General features: G+C 48.7%; 2 protein-coding genes across 3 annotated transcripts; both read left to right on the plus strand.

The window, feature by feature from the left end:
- The first annotated feature begins 1,557 nt into the window (after positions 1-1,557).
- Positions 1,558-9,533, plus strand: Mon1b (MON1 vesicular trafficking associated B). 2 transcript variants are annotated; one of them, NM_001399114.1, is made up of 6 exons: positions 1,558-1,677; positions 2,080-2,237; positions 3,733-4,167; positions 4,660-5,479; positions 5,812-5,959; positions 8,018-9,533. In NM_001399114.1, the coding sequence occupies exons 2-6, from the start codon at positions 2,090-2,092 to the stop codon at positions 8,216-8,218; spliced, it is 1,752 nt and encodes a 583-aa protein (NP_001386043.1). In that variant the 5' UTR covers positions 1,558-1,677; positions 2,080-2,089; the 3' UTR covers positions 8,219-9,533. The 2 variants fall into 2 exon arrangements, with proteins under 2 accessions (NP_001386043.1, NP_001386042.1); NM_001399113.1 differs by lacking the exon at positions 1,558-1,677 and having other exon boundaries at positions 1,789-2,237.
- Syce1l (synaptonemal complex central element protein 1-like) lies at positions 9,178-19,707 on the plus strand. Its single transcript, NM_001432083.1, has 11 exons — positions 9,178-9,386; positions 14,167-14,229; positions 16,064-16,123; positions 16,208-16,282; positions 16,663-16,710; positions 16,914-16,968; positions 18,145-18,217; positions 18,941-19,010; positions 19,087-19,171; positions 19,289-19,361; positions 19,572-19,707. The coding sequence occupies exons 1-11, from the start codon at positions 9,320-9,322 to the stop codon at positions 19,638-19,640; spliced, it is 738 nt and encodes a 245-aa protein (NP_001419012.1). The 5' UTR covers positions 9,178-9,319; the 3' UTR covers positions 19,641-19,707.
- Positions 19,708-22,712: the final 3,005 nt, after the last annotated feature.

A 22,712-nucleotide genomic window follows, 5' to 3' on the forward strand; every position in this document is an offset into this window, starting at 1 on the left:
TCTGTTGTAATTGGGCAGAATATTTAATAAGTGTCCATTAATTTGGTTACAGCTGTGCACATCTTCTGTATCCTTATTTATTTAGATATTTAGATTTAAATATTTATTATTTTTGCCAACAGTTTTGGTCGTTTTTAGTGAGCACAGAATGTTGAAATCATCACCCAACCTTATGAGCAAAATTTCGCCTTTGAATTTTGACAATTTGACAGGTACTTTGAGGTTTTGTCTTTAAGTAACTAAATATTCAGGGATGTTATGTCTCCTGGCTGATGACACCTCCTTGATCCTGGAGCTAGGTATGCATTTCACTAGACAGAATGCTTGCCTATTGTTCGCACTAAAGGTTCGCACAAACATGGTGTTAAGGGCACACCAGTAATTTCAAGTATTGGGGAAACAGAGTAATCTTTACCATTTTGGTTGAGTTAGAAGCCAGCTCCGGGATACCTGAAACCCTGCATCCAAAACAGAAATCTTCGACCTTTATGGTATTATTTTTAACTCCATTTTCTCTGATAGTAATATAGTAACACTCAGAGACACAAACTGCGAGGTTCAAGCCAACTCAAAGACCAATGTACAGAAAAACCCAGAGAAAACGGACCTGGACTCTCATTCAAAACCTGTAGGTATTGCCAGTTGCTGGTTCGGAACTGCAAACTACTCTGACTTGAGTTTAGAGGGCAGAAAGAGGATGAGGGGGGAGGATCGCGAGTTTAAGGCCAGCCTGGACTATATAGGAGCCTCTGATTCAAAATTAAAATGAACAAAACTATTAGCTTGGAGGGACTTCTGGCCGCCTAGACAACCCCATCGCCACTCAGCTGCCTTAAAGAATAGAGGTTCTTGGGTGCCCAAGATTCCCAATTGCTGTTGCTGCCCCATCCAGCCAATGGTGATACGCGGAGGTAGTCGCGGCACAATTCTCCGCCAACCAGAACGCAGCGGCCAGAGCCGCACCCCACGCTGCCCCAGGATTAGGCTGCTGATCTAGTTGGCTCGGCCCACAGAACCTCTCCTTGCTAGTGGGGTGGGCCCGTGTTGCCAGCACATAGTAGTCCTAAGCAGCCTGCCTTTGTTTCTGTAGGCTTCCCTTGCACAGGCTGGCCCGGTCCAGACTCCCAAGAGTCAGTCCCACAAGCAGAGCCCGCCTCTTGCTTTGGCATCCGAGTTTCATAGGCTGACTGGACTGCGCGCGACGTTCCGATTGGAAAGAGAGACTGTCCATCAAGCATACGCTCGCCCTGCCTATCTTATTGAAAAAAAAAAAAAAAAAAAAAAAAGAGGGTGCAGTTGCCCCAGTTGTGGGGTCGCGTGTTCATTGGTTCGGCACTATCTCGCTCCAGCCAACACCGGAACAGGATCGAGATTTCGGTTAGAAACAGGGAGATGTCAGTCAAGGGATGAGCAGTGGCCTTCACCAATTAGCGCACAATATCTACGGAGCTCAACCAGAATGAGGGTGACATAAGGAAGGCATACTCTTGATTGGGTGAGAGGAACTAGGCCCCGCCCTCTTGGCCTAGTAGATTCCAGGCCGCGCCCCCTTCAGGCGGTAGCTCTTGGTCCAAGGAGTGGGCCGCTCTGGCCCCACTTCACAGCCGACCCTGGCTGCGTCCGGTGGAAGGTCGCGCGGATTCCAGAGTTCCGGAAGAACCCCGCGCTATCTTCTCGGTGAGGGAACGCAGCTTGTGGCGGCCATTGGCACTCCGGGGAGTAAATACCGCTGTGAAACCGGAAGTGTCCCGGGAGGCATCGCTTCCGGAAGTGTGGCAAATCCCCACCACACCAGGAAGTGTGGTGCCGCGGCGGCTCCTGGAAGTGTTGCTGTCCACCCGGTGGAGATAGGAGGTTGAAACAGGTGTTAATGTCTCGTGTTTGCGGAAGCCCAGCGGAGCGTCACCCGTCCGAAAGTGTCGGAGGGTGCAAGTGTTTGGTCATGTTTTTGAATGTCGCGATCTGTCGAAAACCGTAGGGGAAAGCGCACTAGGAATGCATCCAGGGGGTCTGACTCCCTGAAGGCTTTTAAGAAGTTTTCTGTTGCTGCCCATCACCCTCGATTCCCCTTCTCTCCAGGGATGTGCAGATGGAGACCGGAGGAGATAATGCTGTCCCAGCCCCCGGGGGCGTGGAGGACTTGGTGGACACGCAGTTCCCCAGAGAGGAGGCTGGAGACAGTGAAGAGGTTCACTCAAGCACGCTGGATCCCGGAGATGGGGAACCGGAGGACACAGGTATAGCTTTCCTCAATGAAGCCTTGGAAGCAATCCCTGGGGCTGTCATTGCTAGCTGAGTGGGGAAGAGATCAATGGGAGACCAGTGGGCAGTCTTTGGGGATCCAAGAGGCATAGCTCGGCCGGTCGTTGGACATAGACTTGCTGACTTAATTGAAATCGTTGAGAAATGGCAAAGACGACAATGGGTGTCAGCTGTTGTCCGGGAGGGGCAGCACTGTGCCTCTGTAAATGTTTTCTATGGTGAGGGGGTCAAGGCTAGGAAGATGGGACTGTACTGTTTTGCCCGGAACAGACCCCTTTTAACATTGGAGTAACTCACATCCTGAGACACCCTTCTGTTGTAGGGAAATTAGAATGTACTTGACCTGAGCCTAGATCCTTAAGAATCAAAAAGGGCGCAGTTGGGTCCCAAAAGGGCTGCCTTGACAGGTGATGGGAATTGAGACACGTTGCTTGGGTATCTGGGAACATGGGACAATCAGTGCACGATTAAGAAAATATGAGGGGCTGGGGATTTAGCTCAGTGGTAGAGCGCTTACCTAGGAAGCGTAAGGCCCTGGGTTCGGTCCCCAGCTCCGAAAAAAAGAACTAAAAAAAAAAAAAAAAAAAAAAGAAAGAAAGAAAGAAAATATGAAAACATTGAGTGTGAGAAAAGTCAGATGGGGTTACAAATGGATGCTTGTCAATGGGTCAGTAGACATTGTTCTGGAAGGAAGCAAGTGCTTTCATTATGGGATTTAAAATGGGGTAAGCCGTGGAAACAGGGTAAAACCTTGTACATTAGTGATTGTTAATGGTGGCCACTGGTGGAGGCCATCGGACCTGGAGTAGAGGAAGAACTTCCATAAAGGCTATTGAAGACTAATCAGGGATGTTAATATGTATTTTGGGGGGTGCTAATGTAGCAGTAGAAGTAAAGAGGGGGAGTCCTGGTGATCTGGATGTCAGTGGCTATCAATGGCCACTATAATGGAAAAAAAAAGGACCATCATTGGGAGGATGGTTAAGCAAGAGAGTCAGTGGGGATCAGTGGATGTGGTTGAGGGTAGAAAGGTGTTAGGAGAGTCAGTGGGGGCATTTAAATGTTGGTCACTGAAGGATAAGTACACATCCGGGGAATAAAAATGCAGTCAGAGGAGGTAAGGACGAGCCTCCGCAGATTAGGAGATGAAGAGTCATTCAGAGAGTGGAGTGCTTTGAAGACCTGGGAGTGGCAGTGTCTAAAGGGAATAGTGGCAGGGCCAGTGAAGAACAGTGAGACCCTGTTGGATTATTTGTGTTTTAGGGTGGGGCTCATTGAAATTTTAGTGTTAGTGGACATAAGAGGGTGCTAGCCATTGTCAGCCATATTCAGTGAACAGCCAGGAAGACGTGGAGATCTTTGTAAGTGTGTTTAGGTCACTGCGAGGGGGTGAGAGGGTTGGTAAGGATTTGGTAGATTGTGGAAAATATGAGGTTAGTGGGAGATGAGCCACTCACGGCTCCCTTTCAGGATCCAAGACCAAGGACCAGCCATCCAGCCTCCTATCACCTTTGCCTCAGGCTGAGGCCCCATCAAGCACTTGTGAGCACTGGAAAACGGCAGCTTCAGACAGCAGTCCCACTGGAGAACCTCAGAGGAGCTCTGAGGGTCAGGGAGAAGACCCCAGTGATGGAGACCCCAATGATGGGGACCCCAGTGATGGGGATCCCAATGATGGGGACCCCAATGATGGGGACCCCAGTGATGGGGATCCCAATGATGGGGACCCCAGTGACGAGGACTGGCGCAGCCAACGGAAGCACGTGTTCGTGCTGAGTGAGGCGGGCAAGCCCATCTACTCACGGTATGGTAGTGTGGAGGCACTGTCGGCCACCATGGGTGTGATGACAGCCCTGGTGTCCTTCGTGCAGAGTGCAGGAGATGCCATCCGTGCCATCTATGCTGGTGAGTGAAGAGGACGGGTCAGAGTGGCAGGCTGCTGGCGGGGGATATGGCTGGGTGTTAGAGGTCTGTATAACTAGCCATGGGTACACCTGCCTCCCCACCAGCAGTGAGTCAGTGGGTCAGGGTAACTGTCCGGAGGAACATCTCTTTGGGCTCCACATGGTTGGCAGCATGTGCTCTGGTCTCATTTGGGAGTGAGGAGGTGTACTGTGTGACCTGGCTGTCTTAATCCTTGTTCATCTCACCATCCCACGACCTGACTCCATGAAGTCTGTCTAGATTTCTTGATACCTCCACAGCCAACATATCCTCACAAATGCCCTCATCACCCTAGTTTGTCCTCGCCCTAATTTTGGTGCTGGCAGAGTAAGAGCACAGGCTCAGTCAGGCCAGGCGCTGTGTGTATTGGAGAGTGTTTGGGAAAGGTGTGCTTTCCGACCCCTTGGCTCATTCCTGGTCTGTGTCCACCCTACCCACTCTTCCTTCCCCTAGAGGACCACAAGCTGGTGTTCCTGCAGCAGGGACCTCTCCTGCTGGTGGCTGTTTCCCGGACTCCACAGTCTGCAGCACAACTACGAGGTGAGCTGCTTGCAGTACACGCACAAATTGTGAGCACACTAACGCGTGCAAGCGTGGCCCGCATCTTCGCACATAAGCAGAACTATGACCTACGTCGCCTGCTGGCTGGCTCAGAGCGTACACTGGACCGGCTCCTGGACAGTGTGGAGCAAGACCCAGGCGCCCTGCTCCTGGGTGCCGTGCGCTGTGTGCCTCTGGCCCGTCCACTGCGGGATGCCCTGGGCACACTACTGCGGCGCTGTACAGCCCCAGGCCTGGCCTTGTCAGTGCTGGCTGTTGGCGGTCGACTGATAACGGCAGCCCAAGAGAGGAATGTGCTGGCCGAGTGCCGGCTGGACCCAGCGGATCTACAGTTGCTGCTTGACTGGGTGGGTGCACCAGCCTTCGCGGCAGGGGAGGCCTGGGCACCTGTGTGCCTGCCTCGCTTTAACCCAGACGGTTTCTTCTATGCCTATGTGGCTCGCCTGGATTCCATGCCCGTCTGCCTGCTGCTGCTTGGTACCAACCGTGAAGCCTTCCATGCCATGGCCGCCTGCCGGCGCTTAGTAGAAGATGGGATGCACAACCTTGGTGCCCTGCGCACTCTTGGGGAGGCTGCCAGCTTCTCCAATGGCCCGGCAGCCAATGCCCCTGCCTACAGTGTGCAGGCTGTGGGAGCACCTGGCCTCCGACATTTTCTCTATAAGCCACTGGACATCCCTGAACAGCACCGGCAGCTGCCACAGTTTACCAGGTGGGCCCAGACCCCAAGTCAGTTGGAGACTTGCCTGACCAAGACGGTCAGCATCTTGTACACAGGAGTTAGGAGAGAGAGCCAGCCATGCTCTAGAAATGGGGAGCCGACGGTTCTCTGATGGCAGAGGCTTGAGCACCAACCTAAAGGAGTCCCTCTGTTGAAGTGGGAGAAAGGCTCTCTTTCCTAATTTAATGGAGGCAGCTTGGCTCACAACTACTAGAAACCCTCAAATCTAATGGGAGAGGCTGAGCCCGTAACCTAATTATAGTCCCTAGCCTGAGAGGGGAGGCAGGCTCTGACTTACATGCCACTGCCTCCCTCTATTGCAGTCCTGAGCTAGAGGCCCCATACAGCAGAGAGGAGGAGCGACAGCGACTGTCCGACCTGTATCACCGCCTGCATGCTCGCCTCCATAGCACCTCCCGGCCCCTGCGCCTCATTTACCACGTGGCTGAGAAGGAGACGCTGCTGGCTTGGGTGAGTTGATGAGCTTGTCAGTAGATCAGTTCCCTCTGCAAGCCTGCTTTCCCTGTCATGATCCCTTCTAACTTTAGCACCCTCCACGCGCTCACTGGAACGCGCACAGGTTTTGCCTTTATCTGCATCACTGACCCTATAGGTACATGTGTCTTTAATTACAGAAGAATTTCTCACTGTCTTCAGCTCAACCTTAGCCCTGTCATGCTGTCACCAGGACAGGGTGTTTGATTTTCAAGGATCCCATCTCCAGCTATCTCTGTGCTTGCCAGTTTCCTTTCAAGCAGTGTAGAGGGCCCAGGTCTCCTTAACCATTGCAGGCTGAGGACCACTCTGTGCCCTCTACCTACAGTGACTGCCCTGTGAGTCTGTTAAAGATCAGCTTCTGAGGGAGGCTGGTGGCCAGGCAGGCAGACCCATAGGAAGTGAGACCTCCCCCAATAGGTTTGTTAAGTACTAGGGTATATTAATATGGATCCAGCATTGTTCTAGGCTAGGGTGATTGTTTTAATTGTCAAGTAATCTTGGATCTGGAAGTGGCACAGCCGGTATAAAGAGTCACCACTAAGAGGCCTTTCACTCAGGCACTCATGTACCCTGGTCTCATTTGTTCTGGAATGGTTCCACAGACTTTGTTGACTTGTAGCCCTGGCACTTTCCAAGGACATCAATCCGTAAACTTGCTTGTAGGGTGCCCCGACTCAGCTCTCTAGTGCTCTAGCATGGACACAGGAAGGGACCACGCCATAAGTGCGCTCTTTGACGGGTCTGTGGCGCCAGCTCGGCTCTCAGGGACGGTGGAGAGGGCCACACTTGTACGATAGTGTTTGTGGCTAGCACGCACCTGAGGCTCCCGTGGCCTATGTGGCTGTGGGTTTTAGAAGTGCACTCCCTCATTCATTTTATCCTGCTTCTACGACTTGAGCTGACAGCAGTTACCAGCTATTGACTTGCTGATATCAGGCTTTTCTTACCATGCCGCCTTTTACGTTTATAGTTGTACTCTACATAAGAACAGACCTCTTCTTGGATTTTTTTAATTTAGAGGTTACATTTATTTATTACTTATTTGGTGTGTATGCATGCACATGTGTGTTGAGTGTAGCAGTCAATGGATAGCTTATAAGAGCTCCTACTTTCCTGCTGGATCGTCAGGCTTCGCTGGCAAGCTCCCCTTGTCCACTGAGTCATCTCACTGGCCCAGAAGTCTCTATTTTATATAAATATGGCCTCTTGAGATTGTTCTTGATTTCAGTAATGTAAAATATTTTTCTAGAATTTTCTGCAGTTATTTTGGACTTAGCCAGTGAACTCCTTGATTTAAGCAGCTTGGGTCCTGTCTCCCATTGGCATATCGCAGTCACATACAAGTACAGCTTACTTGGCATTCTACATCCTTCCTGGACTCAGCCATTTTGCCAAGGAACACTACTATCTTTTTCTAAGGAACTCCAGGGTTTTAGATCAAGTGGTTGGGAGAAGGCTTGCTGAAAAGGTGGCTTCCACGTGGAGAGGACGTGGTGAGCTAGAGGACCCTAGAGGAGGAACAGCCTGTGCACAGGGGAAAGACCGAGATGTGAGGCAAAGCTGAGCTGGCTGTACTGGAGGAACAGCAAAAGAAAGGCCAAAGCTGCTGGAGCAGAAAGAACCCTGGGCAGAGCGGTGGGAAGTGGCACAGAGAAGTTCCCAGAGACCTCAGGGCTGGGCCTCAGGTTGGTGTGAGGACCCCATTGACTCTTACACTCTTCAAGGCTGAGATAATGCCATGGGGCAAAGACAGCCATGGATGTAATGATTGCTCGATCAATATTGAGTACTGCTGTTCCGTTATCTCTAATCTGCACATATGCAAACAGAAACACAGAGTCACCCCATTGAACGCTCTGATTCGCTGGCCTCTTGCTGCCCTCGATAGGATGAGTACCAGATGGCCCAGCAAGCATATCCAGTTGCTCATGTCTCCCAGGCTTCAGAAGCACACAGGGTTGGGTTTGGGAACTCAGACTTGCTTGTTCATGCCCAGCTCTCGCCCAGCTGACTCTCTCCTCCCTTCCCCAGGTCACCTCCAAGTTTGAGCTCTACACTTGCCTCAGCCCCCTGGTAACCAAGGCTGCTGCCATCTTAGTAGTGACGAAGCTCTTGCGCTGGGTAAGGAAGGAAGAGGACCGGCTTTTCATCCGTTACCCACCCAAATACTCCACACCCCCTTCCACCTCCTCGGACCAGGCCCCCAACAATGGCCTGTTCACAGGACTCTGAATGACTGCGGGAGTGACCACATTTGGCTTCTACATTCTGTGTCTACTCTGGAAATGTGGGTAGAGGCCTGTGTGGGGCTGGTCCCCATCTCCCTGGGCAGGTTGGCAAGATGTCAGGGTTTGCCCACAAATGGGAGAAGGGTAACAGCAGCCAGGGGCACAGGTTGCTTTTTGAACCCCCTCGTGCACCTCCACATCTAGGAAAGCGGGACTCTTCCTCTGCCCTCTGCCTCACCTCCCTAACTAGCCTGAATGCCTGTCACCAGCTGTCTCCGCCAGGCCTCTCTGAGCAGCACAAGTTGCTACCACATCCATCTTCCAAACAGACCTGAGGCTGGGCTGAGGCTGTCCTCAGGGTAGAGGTGGGTAACCCACAAGGGCTCTAGAATTTGGAATGCAGGCCTAGCCTGTGCTTGAAACCAGCCTATGGGTGTTTAAAAACATACAAAACAAAACAAAACAAAAACTGTACAGAAAGGGCCTAAAGCTGAATCCCTCAAGACATCCCTCTGTCCTTCATGCCCCCCCCCCCATCATTTTTCCTTCCCCTACTTTAAAGCAAACAAAAAACCTCCAAACAGATCCAAGCCCCACCATGTTGGACTGTTTCTTACTCGCATAAGAAGGTGGCATCCCGCACCCAACTGTGTAAAACACCGCCTGACTTGTCCATGGGCCAGGATGCAGCTTTGTGAAGATGCTCTTAGCCGCTAAAGCGATTACTCACGAAAGGATTTAACTTTCTTCTAAACCTTTTAGTGGACATCTATAAAGGGACAGGGGTTGGGAATGCATTGTGCTGCTGCCCAGCACGAACACGTTTGTCAGGATATTGGCCGCTTGCAGTAACGACCTAAAGAAGAGCCCTTGAAGAGCTCGTGCTCACAACCCACCTCAACTGCTCACTACCTATTCCAGCCTGTTTTAGAGACAGAGCCGTGTGGTTGCGCGCGCATGCGTGAAAACGCAACCTAGCGTTTGCTCCAAGCAGATCCCTGTGTCACCCTAACCCCTGGTTTCCTACAATGTCTGCAGTGGCGCGCGCTGCCGTTCCCTGCTGTTTCTTTTCCGAGGCACATGCGCACATACCTCACGCTGGGAAATGGCTGCGGAACTGGAGCCTTTGAAGGCGGAGTGGCTGGGAGCTGAGAAAGCTGAAGACACCGGAGGTAGTGAGGGCGGACAGGGTAGATGGGACAGAGGCTTCGGCTCATGATAATAATTGAGAATTTTTTAGAAAAAAAAGTTTTTAGCCTATTGAAACTTGTAACTTCCACAAAGTGGAAATAAAGAACATGCGTGTTCTCATCACCTAAGTTAACTTGCCAACTTTATTGACCATATTAAACATCTCAAGCCAGTAGTTCATCTCAGGACCCGTGACTAAGCAAGTCCGGAAGGGATAGTGCTGTTTTCCCAAAACTTCTCTGTTGCTACACAGCTGAGGGACGGAACTCCTCTCACTTCACAGTTAGCCTAGATCACTACATGGGCTTTTCAAGGCTCTTGAGCATGGTTCCCCCCACTTTTGTCAAATTTGGTTTGACTTCAATAATGACAGTTTCTCTTCCTCATTGGGGACAAGGGGATGAAGTCCAGCCTAGAAATTACTGGAAATTGCAGTTCCTTCAAGAGAAAATATCTCTCATGGTAAATTCACTACAAGAATATTCTTGTTTTATTTATCAATTTAAAAAGAAAATTCTCAAGTAGAGAAAATAGTGTGACCGTGCTCCAATGGGTGTTCAATCTGTGTCCTTGTATCTGTCATCACCTTCCCTTCATGCACACCCAGTCTGTCACTACATGACCAAACATGGGAGGTGGCTTCTTGCCAGACCTGTTCATTCGCATTCCAAAACAATGAATGTGACTTTCAAGAGTAAGACCTGCAGTGTCCCTGGGCACCTGAAACACCTGCTTGGTGCTTGGGACTCAGCGACCTTTTTTTTTTTTTTTTTTTTTTTAATGGGTGAATATGAAATCATTTTAACAGAATTTGCCTTAAATTGGAGCCACATGTTGGGTGTCAGTTTTCAAAGAAGAATAGAAATCAGACAAGCCACACTTTATTAGCACATGCTACAGTGCCACAGAGATTTAAACATTTATCATCAACCTTTCAGATTCTCAGAGTTTAATAAAGGACTTCGTCAGCACTGGAGGTAGTTAGAGGCATATCAGGTCCCATTTCTTAGCCGTTGGCTGGCCATAGGGGATAACATGCAGCCCCACTGGCCTTCTGGTAGAGGCTTAGTCCCCAGCAGATGCTATCCCACATCTGCAGTCTCCATGCTAGCTAATGACAGGCTGCAGACTGCACAAGTGTGGACCGAGGGCAGCCAGTGGTGAGTTACCTAACGGGCAAAGATAGAAGACATGATCCAAACCTGACCACACCTAGGTTTATCCATGCAGATTTAAAAAAGAAAAAAGTGGGGAAACATAAAATTCAGTTGATAACATTGTTTATCGAAACTGTTCAAAGAAGGTAGGCCCCAGAAGTTTTATTTTTATTATGAAATAGTTGGGATTGAAACAAGAAAGGAGGGGGGTATACCCATCGAGGACAGCTCCTTGAAAAGTGTCTGAGGTAAGCACACCGATAATTGTGGAGAGGGGCCTTGGATTTGAGGGAGGCCTTTGTGATATATTCTTTTATTTATCTCTTAGAAAACAGGTAGTAAAATGTAATCTACAACATAATAGGGCAAGTGAAAGCTGAGCCGCCCCTGAGGATTCTGTGTTAATGTGGGACCAGATGTTAAGTTGTGCAGGTACCAGGAGAGCCTCCATATAGGGAATTGCACTGGAGTACTAGGACTAGAGGGCTGTACTATCTGCAGCTTACAGATGACAAACACTCAAACACACGGAGATGCCGATAGAGTACCACAGCCTATTTCTATGACCTTTGTGTACATCTGAAATGATTTCAAAATAAAACGTTATATGGGGACTTATCCTCGGGCTCTTTTCTTTTGTAACATGGAAGGCTTTTTGTTACTGTTTGGTTTTAAGTTCACAGAGAATACTAGGTTCCAAATTTTTTTAAATTAGAAATTAAAATTTCTTATAGCTTGAGGGCCTGAGAGATGGCTCAGTGGTTAAGAGCACCGGCTGCCATTGCAGAGGATCAGGTTTGATACCCAGAACTCACTCACAGTGTCTCAGATGCCTGTAAATCCTGTTCTGCGGGATCTGACCCCCTCCACAGGGACCAGGCATACATGGTGGACAGAAACACCTATAAGGCAGAACATTCAGACACGAAAAGATAAAGCTAATTTTTTTCTTGTTACTCACTCTGGGTCTTGTGACAAGCTGTTAAAGGGCAGAGAGAGGAAAACCATGGCCAGATCCTTTGTAGAAGTCGCGAAGGCCAGCTGGAGTTCCACGTCAGGGAACAGGACACTTGGTCTGAATATTGGAGATTCTCCATGGCGATTGTTAACTATACTGGGTATAATTAAAGACAAGCAAATCTGGGTGATGTTAGCCGTCATAGCACCAAGGCCATGAGAACTGGGGTTCATCATGGCCTCATACCATGTTTGAAAGGTTTCATAAAATGTTAGAAAACAAACATCTTTCTCTACTGGGAGCTTTTCTTTCTTGGCAAAATATTAAAATCATTTTAAATAATGGAAATGTCTCAGGAGGAGATGTACTAGCTTAGAGATGATTATATCATGGCAGTGAGATTCAGAAAAGGAAAAACTTCATTTCTTAAAAGAGTTTCAGAATGTTAGTGGGTATGAATTTATTTAAATGACACATGAAATTTTTTTTTCTAAAAGGTGAAAATAGTCACTGAGCTTCTGATAGTGGTAAATTCTGTAGCTTAGGTAGTAAAGTCCTGGTCTAGTGTATATAAGGCTCTGAGTTTGATTTACAGCATCATAAAAATCAATCAAAATAAAAGTGTGGTGCTCCCCTTTTCCCAGCTTGGATCCATCAGAGCCTCACAGTATAATACATTGTACACATGTATAAAATTGCTACAGGATTAAAAAAATCAATAAATGTGAAACAGTGGCCTTACTTGAAACCAGAAGGCTCTGGTTTCATTTCTGTGGCTGTGATAAACGACTCTGTAAAAAGCAGTGTAGGAGAGGAGCAGTTTACTTGGCTTACAATTCCAAGTTACAGTCCGTCATTTCAGGGAAGTCAAGGCAGGAACTCACTCAAGCAGCTAGTCACAGGACACATGCCCAGCCAAGAGCAGAGAGGAACACGTGTAGCCATGCTGCCTGCTTACTCCCTGCTCTCAGCCAGCTGTTTTCTCTCTTCTCAGAACCCCCAAGTTGGGGAATAGTGCCCATAATGCCTAGGTCATCCTCCATTAATTAACAATAAACACACCCCTTAACCCCCAAGACACACCCATAGGCCAACCTGATCTAGACAATCTTCAATTGAAGACTTCACTGAGACTTTCTTCTCCAATGATTCAAGGTTATGACAAGTTGATAGTTAAATACTAACTAGCAGGACAAGAAAGAGGGCTCATTGGTTACGAGCTTTTCCACATGGCCCAGATTTGATTCCCAGTACCCACATAGTACCTCACAAAGCCCTATGACTCTAGTTAGGGCCTCTGGTTCCTCTTCTGACCTCAGAGCACCAGACCTGTGTACAGACATACATGCAAGTATTTATCTGTACACATCCAAACAAAATACAAACTAACCAGCCTGTGGGATCTTTGCAGATCTAACTACTTAGGATGAGGCCATACTGGCTCAGGATAATTCCGAGGTAAATAACCTTACAAGAGAAAGGAACTATGGGACACAGTGACACACAGAAGAGCATGTGATGGCAAACAGAAGGAAGACCTACTTCCTGTCAGCAGCTGAGAAATGGAAACAGCATAGCATTGTTTACAGCTGTGAAAAAGACAGTCCAAGGGCAACCGTAGGAGACTGCTCCTAAATTATGGTATATGTGTAGTGGAAAGACACACAGCCACCAAAAAGAATGAGCTGATCACCAGTAAACCTTGTTAGGTGAGAAGAAGACCTACCACATCCTATATGACATGACGTCCTGTGTGTGGAGAAAGGATGCGTCTCTGGATGTGAATCAAGAGTTTATATCACCGAATGACTTTAAGGAGAGGGACTGAGGAACTTAGGGTGTGAGGGTAAGGGATTTTTCTCTATGATGGAGAAGCACTTCTGCGTTCACTTTCTGGCTGCGGTCTGTGTTTTTGAGCAGTATTTCTTTTCCATCCGGGTTCTTAGGGAGAGGAGTAGGTCACTGAGGTTTGAGCTTTTATCATTGCTTTCAAGAATTTAGGGCACATTTTTCTAGGGTTGTTTGCTTGAATTTTTAAAGTAATATGGGGTCGTGCAAAACATCTAGAGAAGTGTGCATCATGAAAAAAATGCATTTGCTTGAACTCGGAGTCAAATAAGATCAATCCATTGTAGTTCATTGGTGTGGGTTACAGCTCATTCTTTCTCTTTCTTATTTCTTCTGTCCACTGAAACTCGTATTTGAAGATATTTACAATAGTAACTGAACTCAGTCGTAGAGTTTGTGTTTTTATATTTCAGTATTGGGTATAAAAAGGACACTTGATGTAACTATGTTTAAAATTATTCAGCCCCACGCTTATAAATGTAAACTCATAGGAGTTTGACATAAAGTTGAATGTTACATTCTCTCTTCTCACCCTGAGTTTGACTAAGGGGAGTTCAGGAAGGTCTTTTGTCCCCTTATAGCAAAGCTGATTTTTCCAGGATACACCATGATCCTCAAAAATGAGAACAGGTTCCCCAGGCGCCCTGCTGTGGCTGGATACCTGGCCCTCAGCCCAGCCTTGGCCATAGCTGAGGAGTGTCTAAAGAGAGCTTGCTGCTTTTCTAGCTGGTTCTGCATCTTTCCCAGGTTTACCCATACTCCTGCTGGGTCCTGTAATTCTGGTTTTCATCTCTACAGGGCAGACCACCTCTCTGAATACGACGGAAGACTTGCTGGAGACAGTGAAAAAGCTACAGAAAGGTCAGGTGTCCTGTGTCTGACTCACAGCTTTTGAGTGAGGCAAACAGAATTAGACCCTAAAAGCCTCAACTCACAACTTTAGGAAATCATCCTGTCATTCTGATTCGATTCCTATTCTTTGAGCCAAAACAATGAGGTCACGGCTAAAAATTCAAAATCCTTAAGAGGACGGAAAATCTTTTTTCACTTATAGACAGATGCGCATGTGCACAAACACACACACGCACATGCACACACACACACACACACACACACACACACACCCCACATGCTCCATCAGTCTATTCATCTTTCCACCCATCAGTCCATTCTTCTATCATGTACCTGTTTATTCATTTTTCAAGACCCACAGGCAATCAGCAGCTATTTTTTGTTTTGTTTTGTTTATTAGCGCTGCAGCTTGAATCCAGGACCACTGAGCTACTCCCCAACAAGAGCAGTTTTTAAATGGTCAAGTGTCATCCAGAGAGTCTTTTAAAATAAACAACATTCGCAGATGTATATTTCTTGTCCCTTTAAACCCCACAAATTGCGAAGGACAACACAGAGTATTTTGCCCTCGGCATTTTTGTTGAGAGGGAACCTGGGAGCCAGCTTATACTGAGTAGTACCCATTTTTTTTAAGTGCTGGAGCAACTACTGAGTCTGAAGTAAGACTTCCCCACCCCACCAGACTATTCTCAGCTTCAATTGCTGTAGCCACTGATTTGCTTCAGATGAAATGGAACCTCTCCTCTCATATCACCTGCTCTAGCTCCCACACTTCATTGCAGCTGTGGTCTGGACTAACACTTTGTATTTATATAAAAATTTTGTATTTTATAGTCCTGGAAACTGCAGGACTATAAATTAGTAGTGACCTACCCTGACCATCTGCAGTGAAATAAAGTCCCTGGGCTACAGGGGTTTCTGCCAGTTGCTATCAGCACCTCAGAGGACATTGACTCTTCTAGAAGTGTCTAGAAAGGGAATCCGTCATCTTGAAAAGCCCAGGGCTAAGCTAATGACCCTCCAGCTTGCTTTAGGTGTTGCCAGTGAGACTCAGCAAATGTCAAGTAGACTCATATCCCAATGCCTGTGACTCACCTTTGATCTAGAACACGATGAGGCAGGAGGAAGGCTTCTCCCTATAGAGCTGTAAAATGGGCTATGAACGAGGTCAGAAGCAACTAAGGAGACATTGAGAACTCTCAAGGTGGCACTTGTCACTGGAAAGCCTTGCTGCTTCCATGACAGCTACAGACCAGAGAGGCAGGAATAACAGCCTGTTCTGCCCCCTTCGAAGACAGTGGGGCCCACGGAAGGGCACCACCAGGTTCCACCACACTCAAGTTGTAGCCGTAAGCATCCATTGTGGTCCTGTAGGACCCCCCTCCTCCCCGGCTAGCTTACCCATCCCCTGTGACTTTGCCTGTGGGCCTTACCCACTCCCACTGCAAGAGTTTCATACTCATCCCCTCTCCTGGGAATAGCTCCCACTCCACACAGCCCTCCCCACAGTACAGCCCTCCCCACAGTGTACAGGGCCTGTTTCTTTCCCTTCACATGGGGGCTTTCCATAGCTCGAAAAGCACCAATACCCATCTGTTCTTTAACACCCACCCTGTGTCATCTTTGTAACTGGCACTGCCACCAGATTGGGTCACAGCCATCTCCCCTACCCAGAATGCAAGCCCTGCAAGGACCTGTAACAGATCCAAGCTCAGAGCAGGTACTCCATAATAGTCTGTGGGTGACTAGAAAGGAAACCCAGCCCCCATTGCAGTCCTTCCCCGCGCGGCCTGGGACAGACAAGCACCTGTCCTTTCTGGCTCAGTCTGCCTTCTGTCTTCAGAGGGAAGCCTGGAACCCCAGATCGAGGACCTGATCCATCGAATTAATGAGCTGCAGCAAGGTAAATTTGGGACCCTAGACTGGCCAGTAGATACCAGCAGCAAGGCAGCCCTCACACAATGCCTTCTTCCCCTCTTTGGTCCAGCAAAGAAGAGATCCAGTGAGGAGCTGGGAGAGGCTCAAGCACTCCAGGAAGCCATGCATCAGGAACTAGATTCCTGTGAGTTGGGACATGGGGTCCTCTTTTTAGTCCATACAATTCAGATTAGCCACTCTAGGATGCCATCTTTTAGTTCCTCTTTTTTTTTTTAAATCTACCTGATATGGTATTGGCTTCTTCAATAGTTCATTCTTCCTTCCGACACGAATCTGTACTTTCTTCGGAGTGGTCACTCTTTTTACTCTGTTGGCACTTACGTAGAACACAGATGTGGTGTAGGGGAGAAAGGAACAAGATGGCTCCCATGGGACATGGTCATAAGTGCAGGAGGAAGCTATCTCACTTCTCCCCGTCTTCTGTGATTCTGCCTATTGGATGAAGCAGCAGTGGGCATAAGGGATGTAGCTTCCAGGGCCTGAAAGTGTCATTGTGTCTTCCAGTGAATGAAGAGAAAGTCCACCTAGAGGAGGTCCTGTGCAAAAAGCAAGGTATTCATCATTCTTCTTACTCTTCGGAAGCCCACCCTCCTGAGCAGCCTCAGGATGCCTTGCTCCACTCCCCTCCCCTTGTGCGAAGGATACACCCAAGTCCCCACCAATGTCCTAGGTGATGTGGAGGCCCTGGACTCTGCCTAACTTTGTTCCCTCAAGGTCTCTCCCTCATCAGGCTGTCGTGTTTGCTTTCTCCACAGATGCTCTGTTAATTCTCCAGAAACATCCCCAAGAGAGAGAAAGTGAGACTACATGGTAAGAGTCCCTTCCACCTCCTCCCCAGCTTGAGGAGGAGAAAGCAAGGGCTAGTTTGAGAAGCCATGGATGCACTGTTGAGTTACCCAGGCTGATGTTCTGCATTCCTGAATGAAAGATACACACACAGCCTTTACATGTACATAAACATACATACATATATATATATACATACATACATATATATATTTTATATGCCTTAATCACCTCTATGTCTGGGCCGCTTCCTAACCTCCATGTGGTTAATCCACCTCCTATTAATAATCCCAGGTTATTGCTTATTAAATTCTATATTCTACCTGGCTGCTCTGGACCTGGAGGGCTGCCCAACTGGGCTATACTCTCCCTGCTCCTTCACATGCTGGCTATGCCTCCCTGTCCTCCACTTTTCTCAGGCATGGAGTCTCTCCTCTCCTTCTCTTGGGAGGGTTGATCTCTTTCTTCTCTTTGGGTCCCAAGCCTGGGAATCCCAAAAGTCCCACCTCTGTCTGCCCTGCCCAGCTATTGGCTGTCAGCATTTTTATTTACCAATCAGAACCAACTGGAGTCCCTCAGCGTCTTACTTATGGACGTTCAGACTCTCTCCTGCAAACAATTTTGGGGACCCAAAATACAAGCAGCATTAGGCCAAATCCATTACAATACATACTCTTTGTTTCCCTTCTATAAAATAGGGCATGGAGACAGGATAGTTTTGTGATCATTAAGTGGTGGTGATAGAATAAATTAGACAGGGTAACCAACTGCACCTTTATACATACAGTTTTCTTGTGAAGACACAGTTGTAAGGACAACAGGATGGACAGTGTTGTGGTCCCCCAGAGGGATCTATGGATCACATGTAACAAGAGAGAGAAGCATTCTCAGAGAGACTAGGGCCTCAGGCAGAGTCCAGCTGCAAATGATCTGTCCCCTCCCAGGAAGCGTACAGTCCAGTTGTCAGGACTCCGACCAAAGAAGCTGGGCTTATTTCTAAGTTGTGGTCTGGTGGGCAGCTAAGTTGTGGGAGTGGGGCCTGCATAGTGAAGAGAGGAGGCATTGACAGACCCATGAAGGAGAGCACTGGGCAGGACCTGAAGGGTGCATGGGACCTGGTGAGGATGAGATACCCCTGACCTGACTGTGTTGAGTGTGGGTCCTGGCCACACAACTTTTCACCTCTGGGTGTCTCCATAGCTTGGATGCTAAACAAATGGAAGAGAAGCTGGAGGATCTGGCAAGTCAACACAAGGACCTCTGGGAGTTCCATGTAAGCTCCTCCCCAGGCTGGGCTTCAGTGTCTGTGATTGGTCACTCTCTACCCCTGCTCAGGTCCGGTGCCCTGGGATAGATTGTGGCTCTTCTCTTCCTGTCCCCCTTGACCTTACAACTGGCCAGTTTTCACCACCCCTCACGCTCACACCCAGCACCTCTGCTGGCTGTTATCATAGCTTTTGTGGACTTCGTGTTTGCCTCAAAGAGGCCCACGGGACCCTCCAGAAAACCTTCATTCAGCTGCAGAAGGGAGCATCAGGCAGCATACCAGACAAGAGGAGGCAGTGGTACACCAAAGGGTTCTACCTCAGGTTTCTTAGGGGTAGGGAAATGCATACCCAGAGCACAACCAAGAACGCAAAGGAGACAGGTCCAGTAACCCTGGGCTACCACTCTGACTTGTTGGCATCTGACCACATATGTTGAGCACATGAGTGAGGACAATATGCATTCTTCAGAAGGGTTGGACTCCTGGAACATTTGAAGAACAACAAGTTTAAAGGGGAAGTTGGAAAAGTTGTAAAAAATGGATTCTGAGCAATAAGGAGACATGGGAAACATCGGGTAGAGTGAACTTATAGCCACCACAGAAACTGTCGAGTTAAAACACAAGTCAATGACTGAATCTAGGAAAGGATTTTGTCAAAGGTCCAAAGTAGGGTGGGATGGAGGTGCAGTCGGGAGAGAGGAACAGAGAGACCCGCCTCTGTTCTCACAGGTCCTACAGCAGCGACTGGCCCAGGAGATCAGCACGATGGAGCACAGGAAAGATCAGCTGCTGATGGAGAGTGAGACTTGGGCAGTGATGGGTGGTAGGGCCCATGGCTTCAGAGGCCCACTTTGATGTCCTGCCACTGCCTGCAGGGACTTTGCTGCAAGTCAGGCTGAAGGAGGTGGAGCAGAAGCTACAGGAGGCCAGGGAGGCCCAGGATAGCCCAGAGAATTGTGGGTAAGAGAAGGAGCATGCCCCTCAGCCTGGGTCTCAGATCTCAGGCTCTGTCTCCACTTTTCCTCCCTGGTGCCCTGAGCCACTGCTCGCTCTCTTTTCTCTGCTTTTTCCTCATAGTCTGAAGACAGAGCTGGAGGAATTTGGGGAGCAGTCCCAGAACATCCCAGAAGCTCAGAATGACAGAGGGGAGGTAGGCACCTGGTGAACAGAAGTAGAGACCAGAGAGAAATGAGGCTGGGGTGGGGATGGGACTCAGAGGTCGCCTGAGTACAGGGATCAGAGGATTCCAAGCTGCTTGGACACACTGAGGGAGCCAGCAGGAGCCAGCAGACGCAGACAAGAGTGTGTAGGTGACAGTGTCCAAGGTTCTGGCCCTGCACCCTACTCCCACTAACCTTAGGCTGGCCAAGAGGAGCAGCATCATGTGGAGCCATCCGATGAGTTGCCAAGGACAGGAACGCCCTGCTAAGCCTGAGGCCTCACCAGTGCTCACATTCCCTCAAGGACTACCAAGAAATAAAGATGATTCCAAGGCTCTCCTGACTCTGTGCTTATCGAGTCGCTGGAAGTAAGAGGCCCTGGCCATGAGGTGGGGAGGTGTCCAGGGCATCTCTGGGCGGAGCATCCGCTGGACTTCACTCATCAGCCAAACCACAGACATACATCAGATGCTCAACAGTCAGATGCCTGCTCCTGGGCAGTCCAGTGAATGAATGTCAGATGAGAAGGGGTCACCAAATCTGGCCATACCCAGGTGTGGAAAAGCATCCATCAGTAGAGACCCAGGGAGGCACTCCTGTGGTCCAGAGAAGCCCTAGCCTCCCCTGTAGGGTCCTTGACATTTCAGGCCCGCCCCTCTCTCCTCTCTGCTGCCCACAGAGACCTTCCCTTGCCGTCCAGACCTCCAGGCCAACACTCTGTCAACAGAGCTAGGTTTCGTCTGGAGTGCCCATGGCACTGGGTCTCCTGGCGGCTTTGGCGGCTACCACAGGACTGTTAATATATATTATAACTGAGGTAGAAAGAACGCAACTGTGAAAGACAGGACAGGACTCAGAGGAGGGCAGACGGGGAAGTGTTGAGAACACAGCCTGAGCAGCCACTGGACAGGATGAGGCCTGGAGAGTGGGCTTCCTTAGAAGGAGAGCAGGGATATATTAGTTATTTTTTGTTCCTGTGATAAAACACCATGACTAAGGCACTGTGGTGGTTTGAATATGACCCATATCCCTAACAGTAGCACTATTAGGAGGTGTGGCCTTGTTGGGGTGGACGAAGTGCATCACTGTGGGCGTGGGCTTTGAGACACTCCTCCTGGCCACAAGGGAGATAGTCTTCTTTTTGCCTTTGGAACAAGATGTAGAACTCTCAGCTCCTCCAGCACCATGCCTACCTGGATATTGCCATGTTTCCTGCCATGATGATAATGGATTGAACCTCAGCACCTGTAAGTCAGCCCCAGTTAAATGCTGTCCTTTATAGGAGTCGCCTTGGTCATGGTGTCTCTTCACAGCAGCGGAAACCCTAGCAAGACAGGCACCATATAGGAGAAACGGATTATTTGGACTTACCGTTGCAGAGGTCTGGAATTGATAACGGCAGAGACAGAGCGGTGTCAGGTGGCTTGAGCAGGAAGCTGAGATATCACATTTCCACTCACGTACAGGAAGCAAAGAATGAACCGGAAGTGTGGCCCAGGCTGTGCCCTTGCAAAGCTAACCATCAGTGATATGCATCCTTCAGCAGGGCTGTAGTACCTACAAGTCCCATAACCTTCCCAAACTGTGCCACTAGCTAGGGACCAAGTGCCAAATAGAGGACCCGTTGGGGGAGGGGCATTCTCATTCAAGCCACCACAGAGGACAGTGTGTCCCTCTCAAAGACTGGTCACCTTAGTGGAAAGAACCCGGGGCTGGACTGTCTCCCTTGCATTCCCACCTCTGCTGTGTACAAGCTCTCTGGCTTCGAGTGAACCAATCCCCTTGGCCTCAGCTTCCTCCCCTGCAAAACACCTACTACGTGGAGGACCCAGACCAGCAATTCTCACTGTTTGGGTCAGGATCCCTTTGGAGGTTGCAGGTCAGATATTACATTATGATTCATAACAACAAAATTACGGTTATGAAGTAGCAACAAAAATAGTTGTATGGTTGAGGGAGGGGTGTGGTTTCCACAACGTGAGGAACTGTATTAAAGGGTCTCAGTACTAGGAAGGTTGAGAACCACTGAGCCAGACTGAGAACACACGGGAAACGCTTATAAAAATTCTCAGAGAACTGTAAGGATGGAGGAAGTGGTGGCCACCATTCTTATGACATACAGAGCCAACACCCCAGTCTCCCTATACGACAACTGACCTGTGAATTAAACCAAATCCACAGGAGAACACAGATTCGCACTGTCTAGCCCAAGTCATCCTGAGTTCATGCATTTCACCCTTACTCCTCCCCACCCCTCTAAGCCCCATCTCCTTGGTTAATATAAGGACCCATTTTTGTCTTTATAAAGACATAGGTTTATTTCAGTTCATGGTCCTGGAGGTACAAGGTTGAGAAGCCATGCCTGGTGATGACTTTCTTTCTGAAAAGTCCCAAGTGATAAGATTTTAGGTAACTGGAGACACAAAGCATATTGGTGTGTCAGTTCTGGTCTCTTCCTGTTCTTATAAACTATCAGAGTTCAAACATGAGAGGCCCACCCTAGGGGTTGGGGATTTGGCTCAGTGGTAGAGCACTTGCCTAGCAAGCACAAGGCCCTGGTTTCGGTCCTCAGCTCCAAAAAAAAAAAAAAAAAGAGCGGCCCACCCTAACAATCAGTGAATCTCAGTTATTTTCCAAAGGCTGGGTCTCTGAGCACCTTAGTCCTATGAGGTGTCCATCCTCTTTCTCCTTCATGATGGTGATTAAATTTCATATAGTAAGTAAATGAAGCTTCTTTATTTGGTATCGCCTGCATCATCACGACACTGAGAACTGGGTGTAGGCCTGCAAGATTTAAGCAGCAACACATACCCGGGTCATTCGTGTTAAAAGAATGCCATCCAGACTTTACTGAGATCTCCTTATATACCAGAAGCAAAAGCCATGGAAAAACAACAAAGCAGGTGAAAATCCTCAACCAGGAAAACAGGAGAACAAGAAAAATCTGTGTCATGGAAAGTCCCGGCCCCAAAACAGGGGCATAAACAATTTCTTAATAACAACAAGTTGAAAGGCTTGGTGAGGGGAAAGGGTGCCATGGAAAGTCCTGGGCCCAAATCAGGGCCGAGAGCAGCTGCCAAGGGTGTAAACAACTTCTTGCTATAGCAGGCTAAAAGGCTCAGTGAGGGGGAAGGGAAACACGCCAAGGTAGGGCCCAATAATCAATGGATTTGAACCTAAAGTCATGAGTGTGCCAGGTAAGCATGCCACTCCCGAGCCATATCCCCAATAGGGACCAATTTTGCCTCATAAGAACTCAAGGAACTCTCCAACCATACCCGGATCAGTGAAGTATCCCAACTCTAACAGTCCAACCTGCTTTGACCACTCCCCACACTCTG

Source organism: Rattus norvegicus, chromosome 19 (assembly GCF_021556685.1).
Source record: "Rattus norvegicus strain SHRSP/BbbUtx chromosome 19, alternate assembly SHRSP_T2T, whole genome shotgun sequence".
Lineage (NCBI taxonomy): Eukaryota > Metazoa > Chordata > Mammalia > Rodentia > Muridae > Rattus > Rattus norvegicus.